The 18673-nt window shown below is 51.3% G+C and overlaps 1 protein-coding gene across 2 annotated transcripts in view; it reads right to left on the bottom strand.

Moving 5' to 3' along the window:
- The window catches only part of CERK (ceramide kinase), a 51417-nt gene that overhangs the window by 16607 nt on the left and 16137 nt on the right, over nt 1–18673 (bottom strand). Inside the window, exons 1-3 of one of the 2 annotated variants that reach the window (XM_032644263.1) lie at nt 4347–8469; nt 4096–4221; nt 1944–2007 (exon numbers count right to left, since the gene is read on the bottom strand). In XM_032644263.1, coding sequence (XP_032500154.1) covers nt 1944–2007; nt 4096–4221; nt 4347–4383 — 227 coding nt within the window. In that variant the 5' untranslated portion in view covers nt 4384–8469. Of the gene's footprint in view, nt 1–1943; nt 2008–4095; nt 4222–4346; nt 8470–18673 lie in introns of those variants that run through there. The other variant, XM_032644262.1, reaches the window with a different exon arrangement.

Here is an 18673-nt window from a genome sequence, read left to right as displayed (position 1 = left end):
ACAGGTCGGGAAGGGCAGGGCCTGGGGCCAAGCTGCAGCGAATGCCCCTCCCTTCCCTCGCAGGCGAGGCTGGCGGGAACCAAGCAGACAAAACACGGGCTCGACAGGCTTCGACCCTCTGCCTTCCAGCCCCCGAACAAGGTCTCCGGAACTCGGCCTCTGGGGCAGGTGGCCTCTGGGGAAGGTGAGACGTGGCTTCTTCCCTCCCTGACGCTCCCCCACTCATGACCCACTCCCGCTGTGTGACCCTAATCCGCCTCCCTGACCCTTCCCCCCTCCAGGGAGGCTCTTCACACTGCCTGAGGTCCCCAGCGGCACAGCTGCCCACTTGAGACCCTAGAGCCTTCTTGGGGCCCTGGGATGGAGCACAGGGACACTCAGGATGCCGCCGCTCCTGGTCACAAAGCTTGCCCCTCAGCCTTCACGCCGACCCGACTGGAGGGGGCCCACAGCTCAGCTGACATCCCCCATACCAAAACCCGCTTCAGCTCATCTCATTGCTTGATGACACTTGGTGAGGACTCGGTCACGGGGACCAGCCGATTCTCCCCCAAACGTCCTGGAGAGCAGCCCTGCTGCCTCTGCCACTGTCCAGCCAGCTCTTGCCCAAGACCCACAACCTCTGGCAGCTTCCTTGGGTCCAATCCTCACTGCTACTTGCCACGCAGCTTTCAAGAGTATCTTTCCGGGGCTTCCCTGGTGGTGCAGTGATTAAGAATCCGCCTGCCGATGCAGGGGACACGGGTTCGAGCCCCGGTCCGGGAAGATCCCACATGCTGCGGAGCAACTAAGCCCGTGCACCACAACTACTGAGCCTGCGCTCTAGACCCAAGAGCCACAACTACTGAGCCCACGTGCCACAACTACTGAAGCCTGCGTGCCTAGAGCCCGTGCTCCACAACAAGAGAAGCCACTGCAATGGGAAGCCCGCGCACCGCGACAAAGAGTAGCCCCCGCTCGCCACAACTAGAGAAAGCCCGCGCAGCAACGAAGACCCAACACAGCCAAAAATAAATAAACAAAATAAATAAACAAAAGTATCTTTCCAAAACACCCGAGCCTATAGGACATCTACGTACAAGCTTTCCGGGGATCCTCACCACCTTTCCCCAGCCTCATTCATTCACGGAGCACCTGCTGCGTGCCAGCCCTGTGCCAGGCGCCGGGGACAGCTGTGCACAAGGCAGAGGAGGCCGGCTCTCCGGGAGCTGACATGCCAGCAGGTACAGACGCAACACAGATGCAGAGTCACACTCGGGGCCGGTGCCTCCTGCGGGGACGAGCACGGCACCCACTCTGCACTGTCGCAGCCAGAAACGCACAAGCGGGTCCTGACCGAGAGGAAACCTCAGACAGACCCAGAACCAAGGGACATGCTGCAAAGGCACTGGCCTGTTCTCCCAAAATTCAGCCACACCAAGAAGGCTGAGGATCTGGTCCGCGTCACGGGAGACTAGAGACACACCCACTGAGTCTGAAGGCAACGTACGATCCAGGGCTCTTCTGCCTTAGGGAGTAATGGGACAGCGGGCAGAGTCTGATACGGACAGCAAATGGGTAACGGCATTCGTATCAGTGCTAATCTCCTGGTTGTGATCACTGCGTTTTAGTTCTGTAAGAGAATATCCTTGCTTTTAGGAAATATACACAAATATTTAGGGACGAAAGCTGATCATGTCTATAACATACTTTCAAACGATACAGAAAAACTTCCTGTACGTAGGTGGTAAGACCGAAAAGGAAAACAAAACTATTACACGGTGGTTTTCCAAGCAGAAGAACACGACTGAACGTTTCTGCCTTTCCTAATTTTCTAGAAGAAGGTTTATTTTACTTCTACAACTAGGAAAAAAGGTGTAAGGAGAGGGAGTGAATAAAATGAAGACAGATGGGTAAAACTTGATGAGAATTGACTATTAGTCAGATGAAAGACGCTTACTTACCCATCATATTTGTCTATATTGAGCTCATATAAACTCTCCTTGGCATGGTTAGCACGCTCAGTAACTGTGGGAAAAAAACATGTTACGTTAGAGAGTTTACACTCAAGTCTGTGAATCCTCTTTAAAATGAAAGGCAAGTCGGGGCTTCCCTGGTGGCGCAGTGGTGGTTGAGAGTCCGCCTGCCGATGCGGGGGACACGGGTTCGTGCCCCGGTCCGGGAAGATCCCACATGCCGCGGAACGGCTGGGCCCGTGAGCCGTGGCCGCTGAGCCTGCGCGTCCGGAGCCTGTGCTCCGCAATAGGAGAGGCCGCGGCGGTGAGAGGCCCGCGTACCGCAAAAAAAAAAAAAAAAAAAAAAGGCAAGTAAACCATGCTTTTAAAATGAGGTCCTACAAAATCTTCAGGAGGGTTTCCTGTAAGAAATTCCTCCTCTGATCTTACCCGAATTCCTTTCATGGACAGGGATGCTGACCTCAGGGGAACAGGACCTCTCAGAATACACTCTACTGGGTAGGACATCACATTCTTGGCATTTAAAAAAAATTAATTAATTAATTTATTTTTGGCTGCGTTGGGTCTTCGTTACTGCACGCAGGCTTTCTCTAGTAGCGGCGAGCGGGGGCTACTCTTCGTTGCGGTGCACGGGCTTCTCATTGTGGTGGCTTCTCTCGTTGTCGAGCACGGGCTCTAGGCGCGCAGGCTTCAGTGGTTGTGGCTCACGGGCTCTAGAGCACAGGCTCATTAGTTGTGGCACACGGGCTTAGCTGCTCCACGGCATGTGGGATCTTCCCGGACCAGGGCTCGAACCCGTGTCCCCTGCACTGGCAGGCGGATTCTCAACCACTGCGCCACCAGGGAAGTCCCACATTCTTGGCATTTAATTGCCAACAAATAATAACTTTTTTTGGAAGCGATTACATCTTCTATTTTATAGTTTTCCCTTATTATCCAAGGGAGTTGGAAAATTATAGAATATACCAAAATGTAGAAGAAAGAAAATGTTAGTCCATAGTCCGTATACTCACTGTAACAAAAAGTCTCTTTAAAAAAAAATTATTAATTTTTTTATTTGGACGCGCTGGGTCTTAGTTGCGGCATGTGGGATCTTCGTTGCCGCGTGCAGGATCTTCATTTGTGGCATGTGGATCTTTAGTTGCAGCATGTGGGATCTAGTTCCCTGACCAGGGATCGAACCCGGGCCCCCTGCATTGGGAGTGTGCAGTCTTAGCCACTGGACCACCAGGGAAGTCCCAACAAAAACGCTCTTGAAATTCACTTGTACACAAAATGTTGTGTCCTTGTTTTCCCAACATCTTATCACAATCCCTTTTTCATCATTAAAAATTCCTTGTAAAGACCATTTTAAAGAGCTACATACTATTCCTTCAGATTCACCACAATTTTATCTTTATGCTCCCTATTCTGGGGTATAAGTGGCTCCCGGTGTTTTGCTTTTATAAAAATGAGGCAACGGACACCTGTGTACCTCGCCCTCTGTGTACAGCTGATGGCTTTCTCAGGAAAGTTTAGAAAACTGTAAGATTGGATAAAAAACCCCCTCCTTTTTGAGGCTCTTGACCCGCACTGCCAAGTGGCCCTTTAATAAGTTTACACAAACCCCTCAAATCTCTGAAGGGAGAATCCGTCTCCCTACACCCTCCCAGCATCTAGAACCTGCTCTGAAACTCGTTACTGCAAACGTGGCATTGCATCGTGTTTCTTAAAAATACCACTTACTGGTGAAATGATTTCTAAGCCTTACTAATTGCTTGTCTCTCTTGCAAGAATTTTCTGTCCATAACCTTTGTCCTTTTATCCTTAGTGTTTTTCCTGAGTGCTTTATATGCTAATACTTGGCTAGAACAGTCTACGTTCTTTACTTTGTATTCTTCTCATTCTGGTATGCCAAAAAACCCAAGATTTCAGGTTGTTAAAATAATCTTAAACAGGGAATTCCCTGCCGGTCCAGGGGTTGGGACTCTGTGCTTTCACTGCTGGGGCCCGGGTTCAATCCCTGGTCGGGGAACTATGATCCTGCAAGCTGCGAAGCATGGCCCCAGAAAAAAAAAAATCTTAACACAATAAGGATCTTCCCTGGTGACCATATCTGAGTCATTCGCAAATTTACTTCTACAGAGACTTTGCGCCTTACCGATGATCTCGGTGGTGATGGAGGCCAGTGTAAACAACGGCGCCACTTTTCTCTCATAGATCCGCTTGCCTTGTCCTTTCCCTCCAAACGGATTGATGAACACCAGTAAGTGCTTTGGTCTAGACGCTGCAAGACAGCAACACCGCGTAGGTCACAATGGACGTAAGTGATCGAAGTGAAAAACTGTAGCTGAGCAAAATCACACCACAACGGCTCTAGAGCGCTGCTCAGTGGTATGTGACAAAAAGCACCTTTAAGGTAAAGAACGGTGCTCAAGAGCTTCCTCATCTCTGAAAAGAGGAAAAGCACAGCTCGTGAGATCAGGCAGGTGCCCTGCACATCGGCCAGGGGGCTGGCAGCCCCGGGGATTCAGAATCCTGGCGGAGAAGGACGCTCTCTCCCGATGAGGACTGAGTCCTACAGGGTGTACATGCTGGGAGCGGCAGCCTCATTCTCCTTCACGTGAAGGAAAGTGGGGCTGCAGAAAATGAGAGAAATAGATATACGGCACGGAGCGCTGGGAGAGAAAGACAGACGGACAGGCACAGGGAACGCTCAATCTGGAGATGGACAGAGAGACGGAAGGATGGCAGGATGTCCCTTCCAGAGGCCCGGCTAACCGCCGACACCCAGGTCTCCTGAAACACCCTGTTTTCTTATAGCAACCTCCACGTTTCTGCTTGGGTCGGTTCAAGTAGATTCTGATACTTAAAAACCAAATTTAACCAACAAATCAATAGAAGTAGCAAGAAAATCGAAGCCCTGGGTCCACACAGAATCCCACACACGGACGCTCACGACAGCACCATTCACCGCAGCCAAAACGTGGAGACCCACCAGGCGTCCACCAACTGACGGCTGGGTACACAGAACGTGAGCAAAGGAGCATGCTTCAGCAACGGAGAGGAACGGCCCACTGATGACACTTAACCGACGTGAATAAATACCAAAAGCGTGATGCTGAGAGACGGAAGAATTACACAGAACAGCCCCTTTTACGTGATTCCATTTATGTGGCAGAACTAACGTGGCAACAAGCAGACTGGTGGTCGTCTCTGGACTGGCAGGGGAGGGTCATGAGGAAACTGGGGTGGTGTTAAGTCTTACGGGGTCTGGGTCACATGGGTCCACGTATGCTTCAAAACTCACTGATTTACACTTACCATCTGTCCATTTCACCGTATGTAAATTCTACCTCCGAACTGAAAACAAGTACTGACCTCTGGGTAATGACACGCGTGCTGAAGTGTCTGAAGGGTCACGCCCTGACGTCTGTCACTTACTGGGAAACACAGCAAACGTACCATTAACTAATGGACGGGCAGAGAGACACAGACAAAACAAAACCAGCAAAATGTTAACAACTGCGGAAGGTAGGGGGTGGGGGTATGAACGTCTACGGTACAATTTTTTCAATTTTTCTGTAGGTTTGAAAATCTTCCTAATGAAATATTGAAGGCAATACACAATAGAGAAAAATCAAAGCCAAAAGTCTATGCTTTGAAAAGATTCATAAAATTGATAAGTCCCTAAATAAAACTGATAAAAAGAAAAAGGGAAAAAACACAAATTAACAATAATTAGGAATGAGAAAGGACATTATTTCAGAACCTACAAATATTACAAGCAAAGTGAAAGGAGTTATTAAACTTATGCCAATAAGTTTTATGTAAGAGACACATTTCTCAAAAAATACAATTTACCAAAAAGTGACAGAACAAATAGAAAATCTGAATAGTCTGCTATCTAATAAAGAAACTGAGCCATTAATAAAAGCCTTCCCACAAAGAAAACCCCAGATGGTTTCACCACTTAATGCTTCCAAATATTTAAGGGGAAAAGTGGCCTCAACATGACAAAAATTCTTCCACACGACAGAAAAGAAAGAAGCACTTCTCAACTCTGTGTACACGACCACTGTAAGCTGGACAGCGAAACCAGACTAGCACGTTTACGGAAAGGAAACTCATAGGTCTATTTCTCCCCTGAGCCTAGGGGAGAAAATCCTACACAAAACATCATCAAGTCAAGTCCAGAAATGCACAAAAAGGGCAAATACACCATTACCAAGTAGGACTTATTCCAGGAATACAAAGGCTTTTATACAAAGTACGAGGAGAAACCAATGTTTTTCAATACGTTAACTCAAAAAGAAGAAAATCATACAATCATCTCAATAGATGCAGAAAAGGCACTCATCAAATTACACATCCGATGATGATTTTTAAAAATTCTCAGAAAACTAGGATTGGAAAGGAACTTCCTTAATCTGGACTTTAAAAACTTACTTAAAAAAACCTGGGGTTTCCCTGGCGGCCCAGTGGTTAAGACTCTGCCCCCACTGCAGGGGTCACGTGGTTCGAGCCCCGCATACCACGCAGCGTGGCCAAAAAAACAAAACAACAAGAAAAACCTAAGAAGCACCATTTTCGACTGTGGGATGTTGAAAAGTTTCCCCCAAGATCAGGACTAAGACCCTCCCCGCTGCACTGGAGGTTCCAAACCAGGGCAAAAGGGTAAGAAAAAGGAAGAAAAAGGCATAAGAACTGAGACGGAAAAAACAGAATAGTCATTATTCACCGCTGACAAAAAGAATCATCAAACCAGTAAAATTAATCAATGAATTTAGCAAGGTCATTGGATGCAAGGTGAAATATAAAATCCAATGAAATGTCTACATGTGAGCAAAAAATAAATAAAAAACAAAACAATAGCACCACGATGCGGTGGGGAAAGGACAAGCTTTCCCACAGATGGCACGGGGTGAGGCAGGTATCTGTATCTAAGGAACGTGAACCGTGACCGCTTACTTCACACTGCATACACACATCACTTCCAAAGGGACTGCAGCTCTCAAAGCAAGAGGTAGAACAAAGCTTTAGAAGAAACCACCTTCGTGGCCTTGGAGCAGAAAAGCTGTCCTAAATAGGACACAAACTAGCCACAGAGTTTTTAAAAAAGATAAACAGAGCTACGTAAATATTAAGAATGTCCATCAAAAGAATGAAATGAAGAGAGCGAAAACACAAGCCATCCAGTGGGAGACGGTACCTGTAATTCAAAAATCCAATGAAAGATTCAGATCTACGATATGTAAAGAATTTCTACACATCATTTAGACAGACAGACAACCCAACGGAAAGATGGGTAAAAGACTTGGGACAGACACCTCACAAAAGAGGATCTCCAAATGGCCCCTACACAGAGCCAGTGAAGTTGAGAAATGCATTCCTATCAGGGAAATGCCAATTAAAACCATAATGCAAGACTACTTACACCCACCAGAGTAACTACAATTTTAAAGGCGTGGGACCAGCAGAGCTCCGGTCCCCTGCTGGTGGGCGTGGTGGCCCCGGGACCTCCAGTTTGGAAGGCAGTGTGGCCACGTGCACTGAGGCTCAAACACGCCACCAGCCCAGCAAGTCCAGTCCCACGCGTGCACCAGGAGTCGCGTGCGGGAGTGTTCAGAACAGCTCTGCTCACGACGGCCACGTCAGGAGGCCATCCAGCGGCCATCAACGGTAAAAGGGCTGCATAAACGACCAGACACTCATCCCCTGGAACACCACGCAGCCCAGAGAACGGGCCACCTGCCCCGCACGTGACGACAAGCTGCCGGAGGGCCAGACACGGGAGTGTCGGCTGTGATCCGACCACACGAGTACAAAACGAGCCCAGGTGTCTGCAGTCAGGTGATCGTCACCTTCGGGCAGCGACGGCAGGGGCCCTGGGGCCCCAGGGGGCTGGCAGCGTTGTCTCCCGATCTGTGTGCCGGTTACCCGAGGGCGCTCAGTGTGTGAGAACTTCTTTGTGTCTAGTTATACCTCAATTAAACATTCAGTAGTAACACAAAGGGACGGAGCAGCTGAAAAAACTGAATCACAGGGTATTTTAGATACAAGTAGATTATAGCAGATGCATGGCTGTATAGGTTTTTCTGTGGAAAAAGTCCCATTATTCAGTGGGGGGCAGGTTCAGAGGGCTTCCTCTTGGAGTCTGAGCCTCCAGAACCATCCTATTCCAAAGACTCCAAGTCTCATGAAAACCACCGGAGGACAGAGGGGAGAGAGCAGGTGAGGAGGAGGGGGAGGTGGCGGCAGAGGAACTGAGGCAACCTCCCGACCAGACTCGCTCAGAAGTCCAGCGGACAAGCAGAGGACAGAGCGCCAGCGACCTGAGATGGAAGGAGAGGTCAGGACGCACCGGTCAGATGGACGGCGGGGGGACCAAACACCCCATCCCGTCCCACAGAATCAGACGGCGAAACGCAGAATCCAAGTCCCGCCACCCAGATGCTAAGCCAAACACGTGCTTTTCCAAGCCGGGAAGGCCCTCTGAAGCTGCCGTGTGGGAAGTACCTTCTTCAAACAAATTATAATTCACCCTTTTTTAATCTAGGGGCCAAATTAATTTTAAAAGATATAAAACCAACCTAAACACACGCTCTTTCGTTTCTGTGGCTGACGCCTGCCCTGAGTTGAAGGCTGTGTATGAAGATTATATTCAAACAGGTTAGCAGAGGCAGACTACTGTACACGGGACGGATAACAGCAAGGTCCTGCTGCAGAGGGAGGGAACTACATTCAATATCCGGGGACAGACTGTAACGGAAACGAGTACATGTATGTGTGTAACTGAGCCACTGTGCTGTACAGCAGACATTAACACAACACCGTAAATCAACTATGCTTTGATTTAAAACAAGATCATACCCAAACGACACGAAATAGTGTTCCAGACCCAAAATGAGTTGACACCTACCGTTAAGTGTGACAGACAGATTCCGGCCGCACGGCAATAACTCACAGCTCAGATGTTCAGACGCACCCCAGGGGGACAGAGGTGCCTGCCCCAGGCACCTGGTTTAATCCTCCATTCACCCGAGTGCAGGCATCATCACCCCATTTTCCAGGAAAAGAAACCCAGGCCCAGAGAGCCAAGGGGCTGCCCCAAGCCTCGCGGCTGTCAGTGCGGGTACCAGCGCCCTGGGGGCCAGGCTCTGGGCACCACACCACGTGGTCCTCTCATCAGTAAAGCATTCAAAAGCCACAGCGACTCATCACATCCGCCTTGGTTACAGGAAGCTGTGCCGAATACAAACCACGCACGTACTCAGCTTCTCCAGTAGCTCCCTGAGGGTCTGCAACCACAGGTGGCACAGCTGCTCCTCAGGACACCAGAAGGTCACCTGCGCCCACCTCCAGCGGTGCTGCCGGGCCCTCCTCACACGATGCACTGCACAGAGAACACACGCCGTGAGCCTGCGGCCCTGCGGACCAGGGAACACACTCCCCTCACACTAACCCCAGGTTCACACTCAAAACGCCCCAATGGTCCCCTTTCCTTCTGACTAGTAACTTCCAAGGTATATTAGGGAAAAGATCCGATTTCTCAGTCCTTTTAACCCACGTTAAAAAAACAATAAAAAAATAAGAAAAAAATGAATATTAAAAGTAGAGCTTGGGACTTCCCTGGTGGTGCAGTGGTTAAGAATCCGCCTGCCAATGCAGGGGACACGGGTTCGAGCCCCGGTCCGGGAAGATCCCACATGCCGCGGAGGAACTAAGCTCGTGAGCCACAACTACTGAGCCTGTGCTCTAGAGCCCGCGAGCCACAACTACTGAGCCCGCGTGCCACAACTACTGAAGCCCACGTGCCTAGAGCCCGTGCTCCGCAACAAGAGAGGCCACCACAATGAGAAGCCCGCGCATCGCAACGAAGAGTAGCCCCTGCTCGCCGCAACTAGAGAAAGCCCGCGCAGCAACGAAGGCCCAATGCAGCCAAAAATCAATAAAAAATAAATAAAAGTAGAGCTTGGAAAAAATGATATAAGGACCTTTCTATAAAGGTAAACCAAGGACACAACGAGTTTGTTAAACAAGTGACAAAAAAAGTTCCCTTTCATGTAACCTGCGTGGAATTACTGAGGAACACTCAGGCCACGTTACCTGTGAAAGCATAAGGCTTTTCCATTTTCTGCCATTTTCCGCTGGTGTAGTGTTTCCCATTAACATCCGTTTCTTCAACGGTGATGATCTCAGAAATAGGCACAGAGCAGGCATCTGTAAAAACGTCACATTCTCGCGTCAAGAGGGTCCACGGAACTCACGTGAACGCAAGGAATGCCACTCCAAAGTGCTGGGCGACATTCTGCTTTAAAATTCATCAGATATCCAAAAGGAAGAGGACAAGTTATACGTAATTTTAAAATTCAGAGCTAAATAAGTTTGGGAAGCTCTATGTCATCAGAAGATGGGATGTCTTGTCCACAGTCACCAAATGGAGGCTGTCAATTTTCCAGGCCAGCTCCTGTATTAAATTTGGGGAAAGATGTTCAAGACCCAGTGCCTGTGTTCAGTCTGGCTCAGAAACCAAGTGGGAAAGACGCACATAACAGACCCAGACCCAGGCCCAGAGTGTGCAGGTGAGTCAGGGCCACACCAAGGCAGGGCGGGTAGGGGGCTCTAGAAAGGCCTGGTGGGTCCAACCATCCACTAGGATGCAGGAGGAGAAAGGGGAGACCTGGGTGGACGTAGGGATGATAGCACAGGACAACCTCTACCACGGGAAACCCAGTCATAACTGCGGGCCTGCAGATGCCCCCAGGTAAGGCCGGACACACAAACAGCTGTGGGAAACGTGAGGTGACAGCTTGTAACGGCAAGTGGGGCCCAGAAAGAACCCTCCGAGGCCAGCACAGGAACTGGGAGGCGGAGAAGTTGGAAGACAAGCCCCCATTGTGGACAGGCTGCGTTCTCAAAGCCCACCGGTGACGGCTGGTGGGAGTCACCATCTGCCTTTATACAGACTAGCACGGCAGTTCCTGGTCGGGCCCCAGGCTGGCTGTAAAACCTGCAGTATAGCTCTCCCCACCTTCCGCTACATTCAGCTCACCCAAAGCTTTATCTGCTGCTCGGGTGAGAAGAAAAACAAAAACAGGTAAGGAGGATATGCTATTTTATACAGGTAAGGAGGATATGCTATTTTATACGCGCACTGCTGTTACACGTAACAGATGTGGTGATACACAATTACTTTCTCGAAAAAGGCACAGGGATCCACGGGGACGTGAAAACGTCAACGCTATCTGCATCCCTAGTCGATTGAGGAATGACACCAACAGAAGCCTGGGGTCTGGCTGGAGGCCGTCCTGGGAGAGTCTGTGCCTAGGGCGGGGACCTCCAAAGCAGGACTCAGCGAGTGACCGCCTCCATCGGCCCCTCCGTCTGCTGGGCCAGGAGCTCAGCCTGAACTTCCCGACAACACACAGGGCTCGTCGTGTCAAACTGGGAGGGGTTTTGGAAGCTACCCGATCAGGGTGAGAGGGGTCCAGCACGAGACAGGGTCCTTTCGGCCTCCCTCGCCCGCTGACCCCGAGGCCACGTCCCTTTGCACCCTGCCGTGTGTCCCTTCACGTTTGCAGGTCAGTGTCACACCCTGTTCCGCAAAACCCTTGTGTCTAGCTAGGAGGCATCGAGAACCAGAGAGTTCCTGAAAAGTCATGGATGACTCACAGGGTAACCCGCAGAAAGGGTCTATGAATCAGCAATCTCTAGTCTTGTGGATTTAGTCTGACTGGAAGAACCAATCACAGGCCACAGTGGAGGTCACCGGCTGTCCCCTAAGGCGAGAGTGACGCTGTAGTCCCCTGGTCAACCTACCCACGCTGGCACGGAGAGGCTTCCCAGCACGGCAGTGCACGTGGTGTGAGCACACCAGGTATAAATTATAAATTCACGGATGTATAAATAGCCATTCTTAGAGGAGTTGATGGTGGGAACTTGGGGGTCACTTTCGTTTTCTGTGTAGTATTAGCATTTCTCTCCCTTTGCTTGCATTCTGCATAAGCCCGCACTGCATATGGGATTAGATAAAAAGTCACAGTCTCCTGTAAAAGATCATGTGATGAGAGGAGCCGCGGTAGAGTTACTTCCAGACCAAACTGAACCTGGCCGGTGGCCAGATCGATCCCGGCAACGCATATGGACAGAACTCACTGGCAGAAGAAGGGGCCCAGAGCACGGCTGGCCGCCTCGCCCCACAGCCTGGCCGCCCCACCTGATTCGGGCCAGTCTCTGTACACAGAAGGCACGTCCCTTGCTGACTCCCCGCTGCCCAAGCTGCTCCGGCCGCCCTCTGGAGTCGCCCTCGTAACATGCACCCTCCTCGGGGCCACTGGGCTGGCTGTGGGTGGCCCTGTCGGAGGGTCAGTGCCCAAGGCTCACGGGCGTCCCCTCTCTCTTTGTAAAGTAACAACCCAACAACCCCTTTGAAGCAAACGTCCGAGCAAAATGTTCTGGGGTAGGTGGGGACCTCTGAAGCAGAGGAGGGCTCGAAAGCTGCCCGAGCCCCTGGGAGCCTCCCTGGCCCAGGCCCCCCAGTCCGCACCTCTCTGCGGTGGGCCGGCCCGTCACGTAGGGTTTGAGCAGCACGCCCGGGCTCCAGCCACTGAGGCCGGCGCCTCCCCTCCCAACATGCTAGACGTTGGCCAACGTCTCCCGAAGGCAGGGGCGCCGACTGAGAGCCACCAGCTCGCACCCACAGGGTTCGCGCGAACCCTTAGCAACGCTTCTCTACACAGAGAGCGGGGGGCAAACTGAGCCCAGGCCTGGGGCCACAGGCGGACACCTGTCCTGTTGACCCTGACCACGCCCACGTCACAGAGCCCCAGGAGTGCACCTGGCCAGTCACGTCCACGTCCCACAGGTGCCTCACACCCAAGCGTCTACATCTAAACCCATCTCTTCTACTCCCCCACCGCGCTCCTGCATCCCCCAGCCCAGTGAAGGGTGCTCTGTCCACAGGCTCGCGTGCCCAGCAAGCCAGGCTCCTCTCCAACTCGGGCGGCTGCCAGCCGTCCTGCTGGGGCTCGTTCCCCTAACTGAGCCACAGACAAGTGTGAATGTGGCTCTGCTCTGCCTGGACCTTTCAGTGTCCACCCGCTGCCACTCAGCACGCGGGATAGTTCAACACCCCAGGCTGGGAACGCGGTTACCCGTGCCCTTCCGCCCCCACCCCCCTTCCACCCCTGCCCACCTTCCTGGCAAAGCCGGCGGGGAAGGGGGTGGCTACCTCCTTGCAGGGGCCGCTGCCCCCCACTTGATCTCATTCTAACTCCCACGCCTACACCTGCCCTGATCAAACAAGTGTTTGTTTCAACTGCTGGATAATAAACCCCACATACATATGCATGCCGACAACAGAACTTGAAGATGTTCAACCAAAGTCCAGCCAAATTATAAACCGCCTTGCAGGAACATCACAGGCAGCGTTTATAAAATCCTCTCTGCTATACTAAATTACTAAACCAAAGTGCCTTTTTCTGGGTGATTTTTTTTAACATTCCTGAGATGAAAAAGGGAGTCCACCTGGGGCAGTGGCCACCCCGGGGACAAACGGAGCACTGGGCACCCCCACAGCAGATCGGGCCGATGGTGGCCGTCCCCGACCAGGAGCCAGCCCTCCATCCTCTCCGGGGGAACAGGACTGGGGCTCCCTCCACCTCCCTTCACGCTGGGGTAAGATCACACGAGAGGCAGAAGACTCCCGAGGCCCCCCAAGCCAGGCAGAAGCCCCCGGCCCGAGCTCCAGGTTTCAGGCGCCGCTCGGATTCAGTGACCCTCCCAGGCTGGCAGTGCCCACTCTGCGTCACAGAGGGTCTCGGGCTTACAAGCCCTGCCACTGTGGGATACCCAAGGTTCGAGAGAACAATGGAACACACCAAGCGTCCTAAGTGCCACCGTTACCGAACCAGGCTCGTCCTGCCAGACACGCAGCAAGCCAAACGCGGACGCGCCGAGGTCAGCGGCAGACAAAGGTTTACTTCCAAGGCAGCCACGCGAGGAGGCAGGAGAACAAGCTTCGGGTGCGCCTCCCCAAAGGCCAGGGGCTGGGGTATCTTTGGGACAAAGCAGCAGGGCACCCGGGGCGGGGGGAGCGTGGGGGACGGTGATGGGGTCAAGGCGTGTCATCGCGTGCAGGCGTAACGAGGCCACCGGCCTCTGCACAGTCAGAAATGGGGCGCTGAGCACCACCTGACCGTGCAGTTCGCGGCCCCGTGATGTTAAAAGGTCAGCAAGCAGACACAGACGCGGCCCAGCTGGAGGGTCGGCGGGCCCGTCTAGTCTCAACCAGCTCAGCTGGAGCCAGACAGAGCTGATTCCAAGTTTCAGAAAACAAGTCGGGCAAACCTCTTAGTATTTACGCTCTGCACTGCTTGGAGGACGTGCAAGTCTGAAAACGACCTTTATCAGTGGAGGCAGGTGCAACGGATCTGACGCAGAACCCACGGCTTCAGCAGCTGACATCCCACTGCCTGCCTGCCTGCCAACACAGACTCCCTCCCTCTCTGACTGCACGCCCCGTGGGGCTTCTCTCCTGGCTCTGTGTGTGTGTATCCGTGTGTATCTGTGTGTGCGTATCTGTGTGCGTGTGTATCTGTGTGCATGTATCTGTATGTGTATCCATGTGCGTATCTGTGTGCATGTATCTGCGTGTATCTGTGTGTATCCGTGTGTATCCAGGCGTGTGTAGCTGTGTGCGTATCTGTGTGCATACCTGTGTGTGTATCTGTGTGCGTATCTGTGTGCATGTATCTGTGTATATCTGTGCGCATGTGTGTATCCGTGTGTGTATCCAGGCGTGTGTAGCTGTGTACATGTGTGTATCTGTGTGTATCCATGCGTGTGTATCCACGTGCATGTGTGTGTGTGTGTGTATCTCTGTGTATCTGTGTGTGTGTATCCGTGTGTGTGCGTATCCGTGTGTGTGCGTGTAGCTGGGGAAGGCAGGGGCCGAGCACACCCTGTGCCACAGCTTGATCCTGGCAGAGCAGGCCCTCTGGGTTCTACAGGACACACTGTGGCTTCAGCTGGTCCCACCCATCCTGACCGGCATCTCCTAACTCTTCCCCAGGCCCCCTCACCTGGACTCACTGCACACCCTTGTGTGCCAGCTGTGATGGAGGGCTCCACAGAACCACCAAGAAAACCAACCCACCGCAAGATGGCTTGGATGTAACTTCCACAAAAATATTCTCCTGTCTTCTCAAACTGGTTACTCCCCAAGAATTTGTTGCCACACCTCTGAGCACATAAGTCACCAAAGAGTTTTAATAACAGGCAGCACGGTCCCCACAGGGCATGTAGTTTACAAGCACATCCCGGGGACACACTGACCCAGTGCCACGAGGCGGCAACTCATGCTGGTACTTGGAAAGGATGCTTACGATGTGAGGGGCAAGCTGACGAGGCTCTGAGAACTTGCGTCCCGTCACAGTCTGAAGGGTCTTGAACATTTAAAAGAGAAAATCTCATCATGTGAGCAAACAAAACGTGCTCTGTGCCGCCTTCCAGGTGCCCAGCAGGCAGCGCCAGGCATGCTCCCCACACACCTTCCCCAGGTCCTCTCGAGTGGGCAGCAGGCTCTGTGCTGGGTGCACACCACAGGGACGCTGAAAACATCCATCCCGGGTGTGCTCTGTTCGCGTTCTAATGTGGTTTCAGTTACTACTGGTCTTGAAGACTCAATTTGGAATCCAACAGAAACAAACTGTTTTATTACCCTCTACAGACATTACAAATTTTGAGAAACAAAAGGCAATGTTGGTCATAAAACAAAGAACTAAAGAGATACCATGTATTAATGACAAGACTACCCTTCCACGGAGCACCATGTATTACCGCCATGATAAAAGTATTAAAAAGAAAAGGAAGTACAGAAAAAGAACCATTTGTGTCCAAAGAGTTAAAATGCAGTAATGTGGTCTTCCGGGAGACGGAAGACGGTGAGTGTGTTTGTAGTGAAGAGGACGCAGGGAAAACACAGCCGCAGGACAAAAACGCACATTGTTCACTAGAAGTGCTTTCTTCCTTCTCTCCTTCCCTAACTGGGATATTAAATTGCATTTGGTACAATATTAAAGTTTAGGATATGTGTGATTAAAGTATAATTTAGGAGAGTTTTAAAGTTTAAAATTGAAATTTTAAGTAGCACCAACTTTTGCAATGTTATAAAAACAGAGCAGATTCGAAATAAAGACAAATATAGAAGAGGCAAACTTTTTTTTTTTTTTTTTTTTTGGTATGCGGGCCTCTCACTGTTATGGCCTCTCCTGTTGCGGAGCACAGGCTCCGGACTCGCAGGCTCAGCGGCCATGGCTCACAGGCCCAGCCGCTCCGCGGCATGTGGGATCTTCCCAGACCGGGGCACGAACCTGCGTCTCCTGCATCGGCAGGCGGACTCTCAACCACTGCGCCACCAGGGAAGCCCCAAGAGGCAAACTTTTGATAAAATTAGGAAAAAAACATAAAATTTGAATGCTTATTTGCTATTTTTATTTTATACTATTAAACATCTTATAAACCCGATCTCCAGCTATGATGCTCATTTTGGTCATTTTATTCACTGATAACAATAAATTCTACAACTTACCTGACACATTCCAAAGAAGTAAAGCATTTATAAGGCTTTACTGGAATGTATGGTCACAAATAACTTGCTTGGGATGTAAAGTAAGCATGTTGTAACCACACGTTCACTCGGGGACCCCCTCTGTCCCTCAGCCAAGCCGCCAGCTCCCAGCCTTGCTCCCTTTTCTGGGAACGGTCTGTCTATACACCAGGTACCCCGTGCCCACACACATGCCAGACACACACACACACCCAGATGCACACACGCCAGATACACACACACACCCAGATGCACACACACACCCAGATGCACACACGCCAGATACACACACACACCCAGATGCACACACGCCAGATACACACACCCAGATGCACACACACACCCAGATGCACACATGCCAGATACACACACACAGATACACACACATGCCAGATACACACACAGCCAGATACACACACACACCCCGATGCACACACACACCACAACCACGCCAGAGATACATACACACAGAGATACACAGATATACACAAGCCACATACACACACACACCCAGATGCACACACGCCAGATACACACACACACCCAGATGCACACACCCAGATGCACACACCCAGATGCACACACGCCAGATACACCCAGATACACACACACACCCAGATACACACACACACCCAGACGCACACACACACCACAACCACGCCAGAGATACATACACACAGAGATACACAGATATACACAAGCCACATACACACACACACCCAGATGCACACACGCCAGATACACACACACACCCAGATGCACACACCCAGATGCACACACCCAGATGCACACACGCCAGATACACCCAGATACACACACACCCAGATACACACACACACACAGATGCACACACACACCCAGATGCACACACCCAGATGCACACACACACACCACATACACACACACCAGAGATACACACACAGATACACACACGCCAGATACACACACACAGCCAGATACACAGGCACACCCAGATGCACACACACACCACAACCACGCCAGAGATACACACACACACAGAGATACACAGATATACACACGCCACATACACACACACACCCAGATGCACACACGCCAGATACACACACACCCAGATGCACACACGCCAGATACACACACACAGCCAGATACACACACACACATCACATACACACATGCCAGAGATACACACACACATCCAGATACATACACACACGCCACATACACACACCCAGATACACACACACATGCCACATACACCCAGATACACCCCCCCCAGATACACACACACACCCAGATACACACACACACACACACACACACACACACACACACGGCCACCTGACTGGCCCGGGACTTTCTGCTTCCCAGCCGAAACCCCATCTCCTCAGGGAGGCCTCCAGGTCCCCCCTCACCAGTGTGTCAGCCTGGCCTGCAGTCACTTTCCTGCCCCCTACTAGGTGGCATCTCCCTGAGGGTGGTCTTACTTGTTCCATTCAGGGCTGTGTGTGTCCCCACCGGTCACCTCCCACAGGGCCTGGCCAACCCGAGTCCAGCTCTGGTCTCCACGTGTCACGCTTTGTCACATGAGTACGCCGGCTTTGCGGTGGGCATAATAATAGTGATAGTAATAATAATAATTGCCACTTGTGAGGCCCACTTTGTGCTAAATGTAGAAGCTCGTGTAATCCTCACAAACAACCCAGAAGGTAAATATGATGACCCTCGTTGGACAGGCGGACTCACAGAAGATGTTCCAGATCCTCATTCTACTGAAGCCTGGAGGTCAAAGAGCTCGTCCAAGCCACCGGCAGGGCCAGGACTCGCTTCTGGCAAATCCGTCAAAAAACGTTTCCTGTCAGCCGAGGTTAAAGAGAGCCTGCCAGACCCGAACACCAAGGGGGGACCGAGGCAGGGGCGCGTCCTCTGCACCCACAACCAAGGGCCCCCCGCAACTCCAGTGTGCACGACAGGCAACCAAGTGTGGACGCTGACAGCCACAGACCCACTCAGAAATTGGCGAAGAAAAAGACCTTTCTTTCCAAAAATCAAACAATAACCAAGCAGCCATGTAGGGCAAACGGTTGGAATATCTTTAATTTTGAAGGACTTAAGCTTTCACTTACAAGAATATCCTTATCAATAATAT

This window comes from Phocoena sinus, chromosome 10 (assembly GCF_008692025.1).
Source record: "Phocoena sinus isolate mPhoSin1 chromosome 10, mPhoSin1.pri, whole genome shotgun sequence".
In the NCBI taxonomy this organism is placed as follows: domain Eukaryota; kingdom Metazoa; phylum Chordata; class Mammalia; order Artiodactyla; family Phocoenidae; genus Phocoena; species Phocoena sinus.
This window is presented reverse-complemented; position numbering and strand designations above follow the sequence as displayed.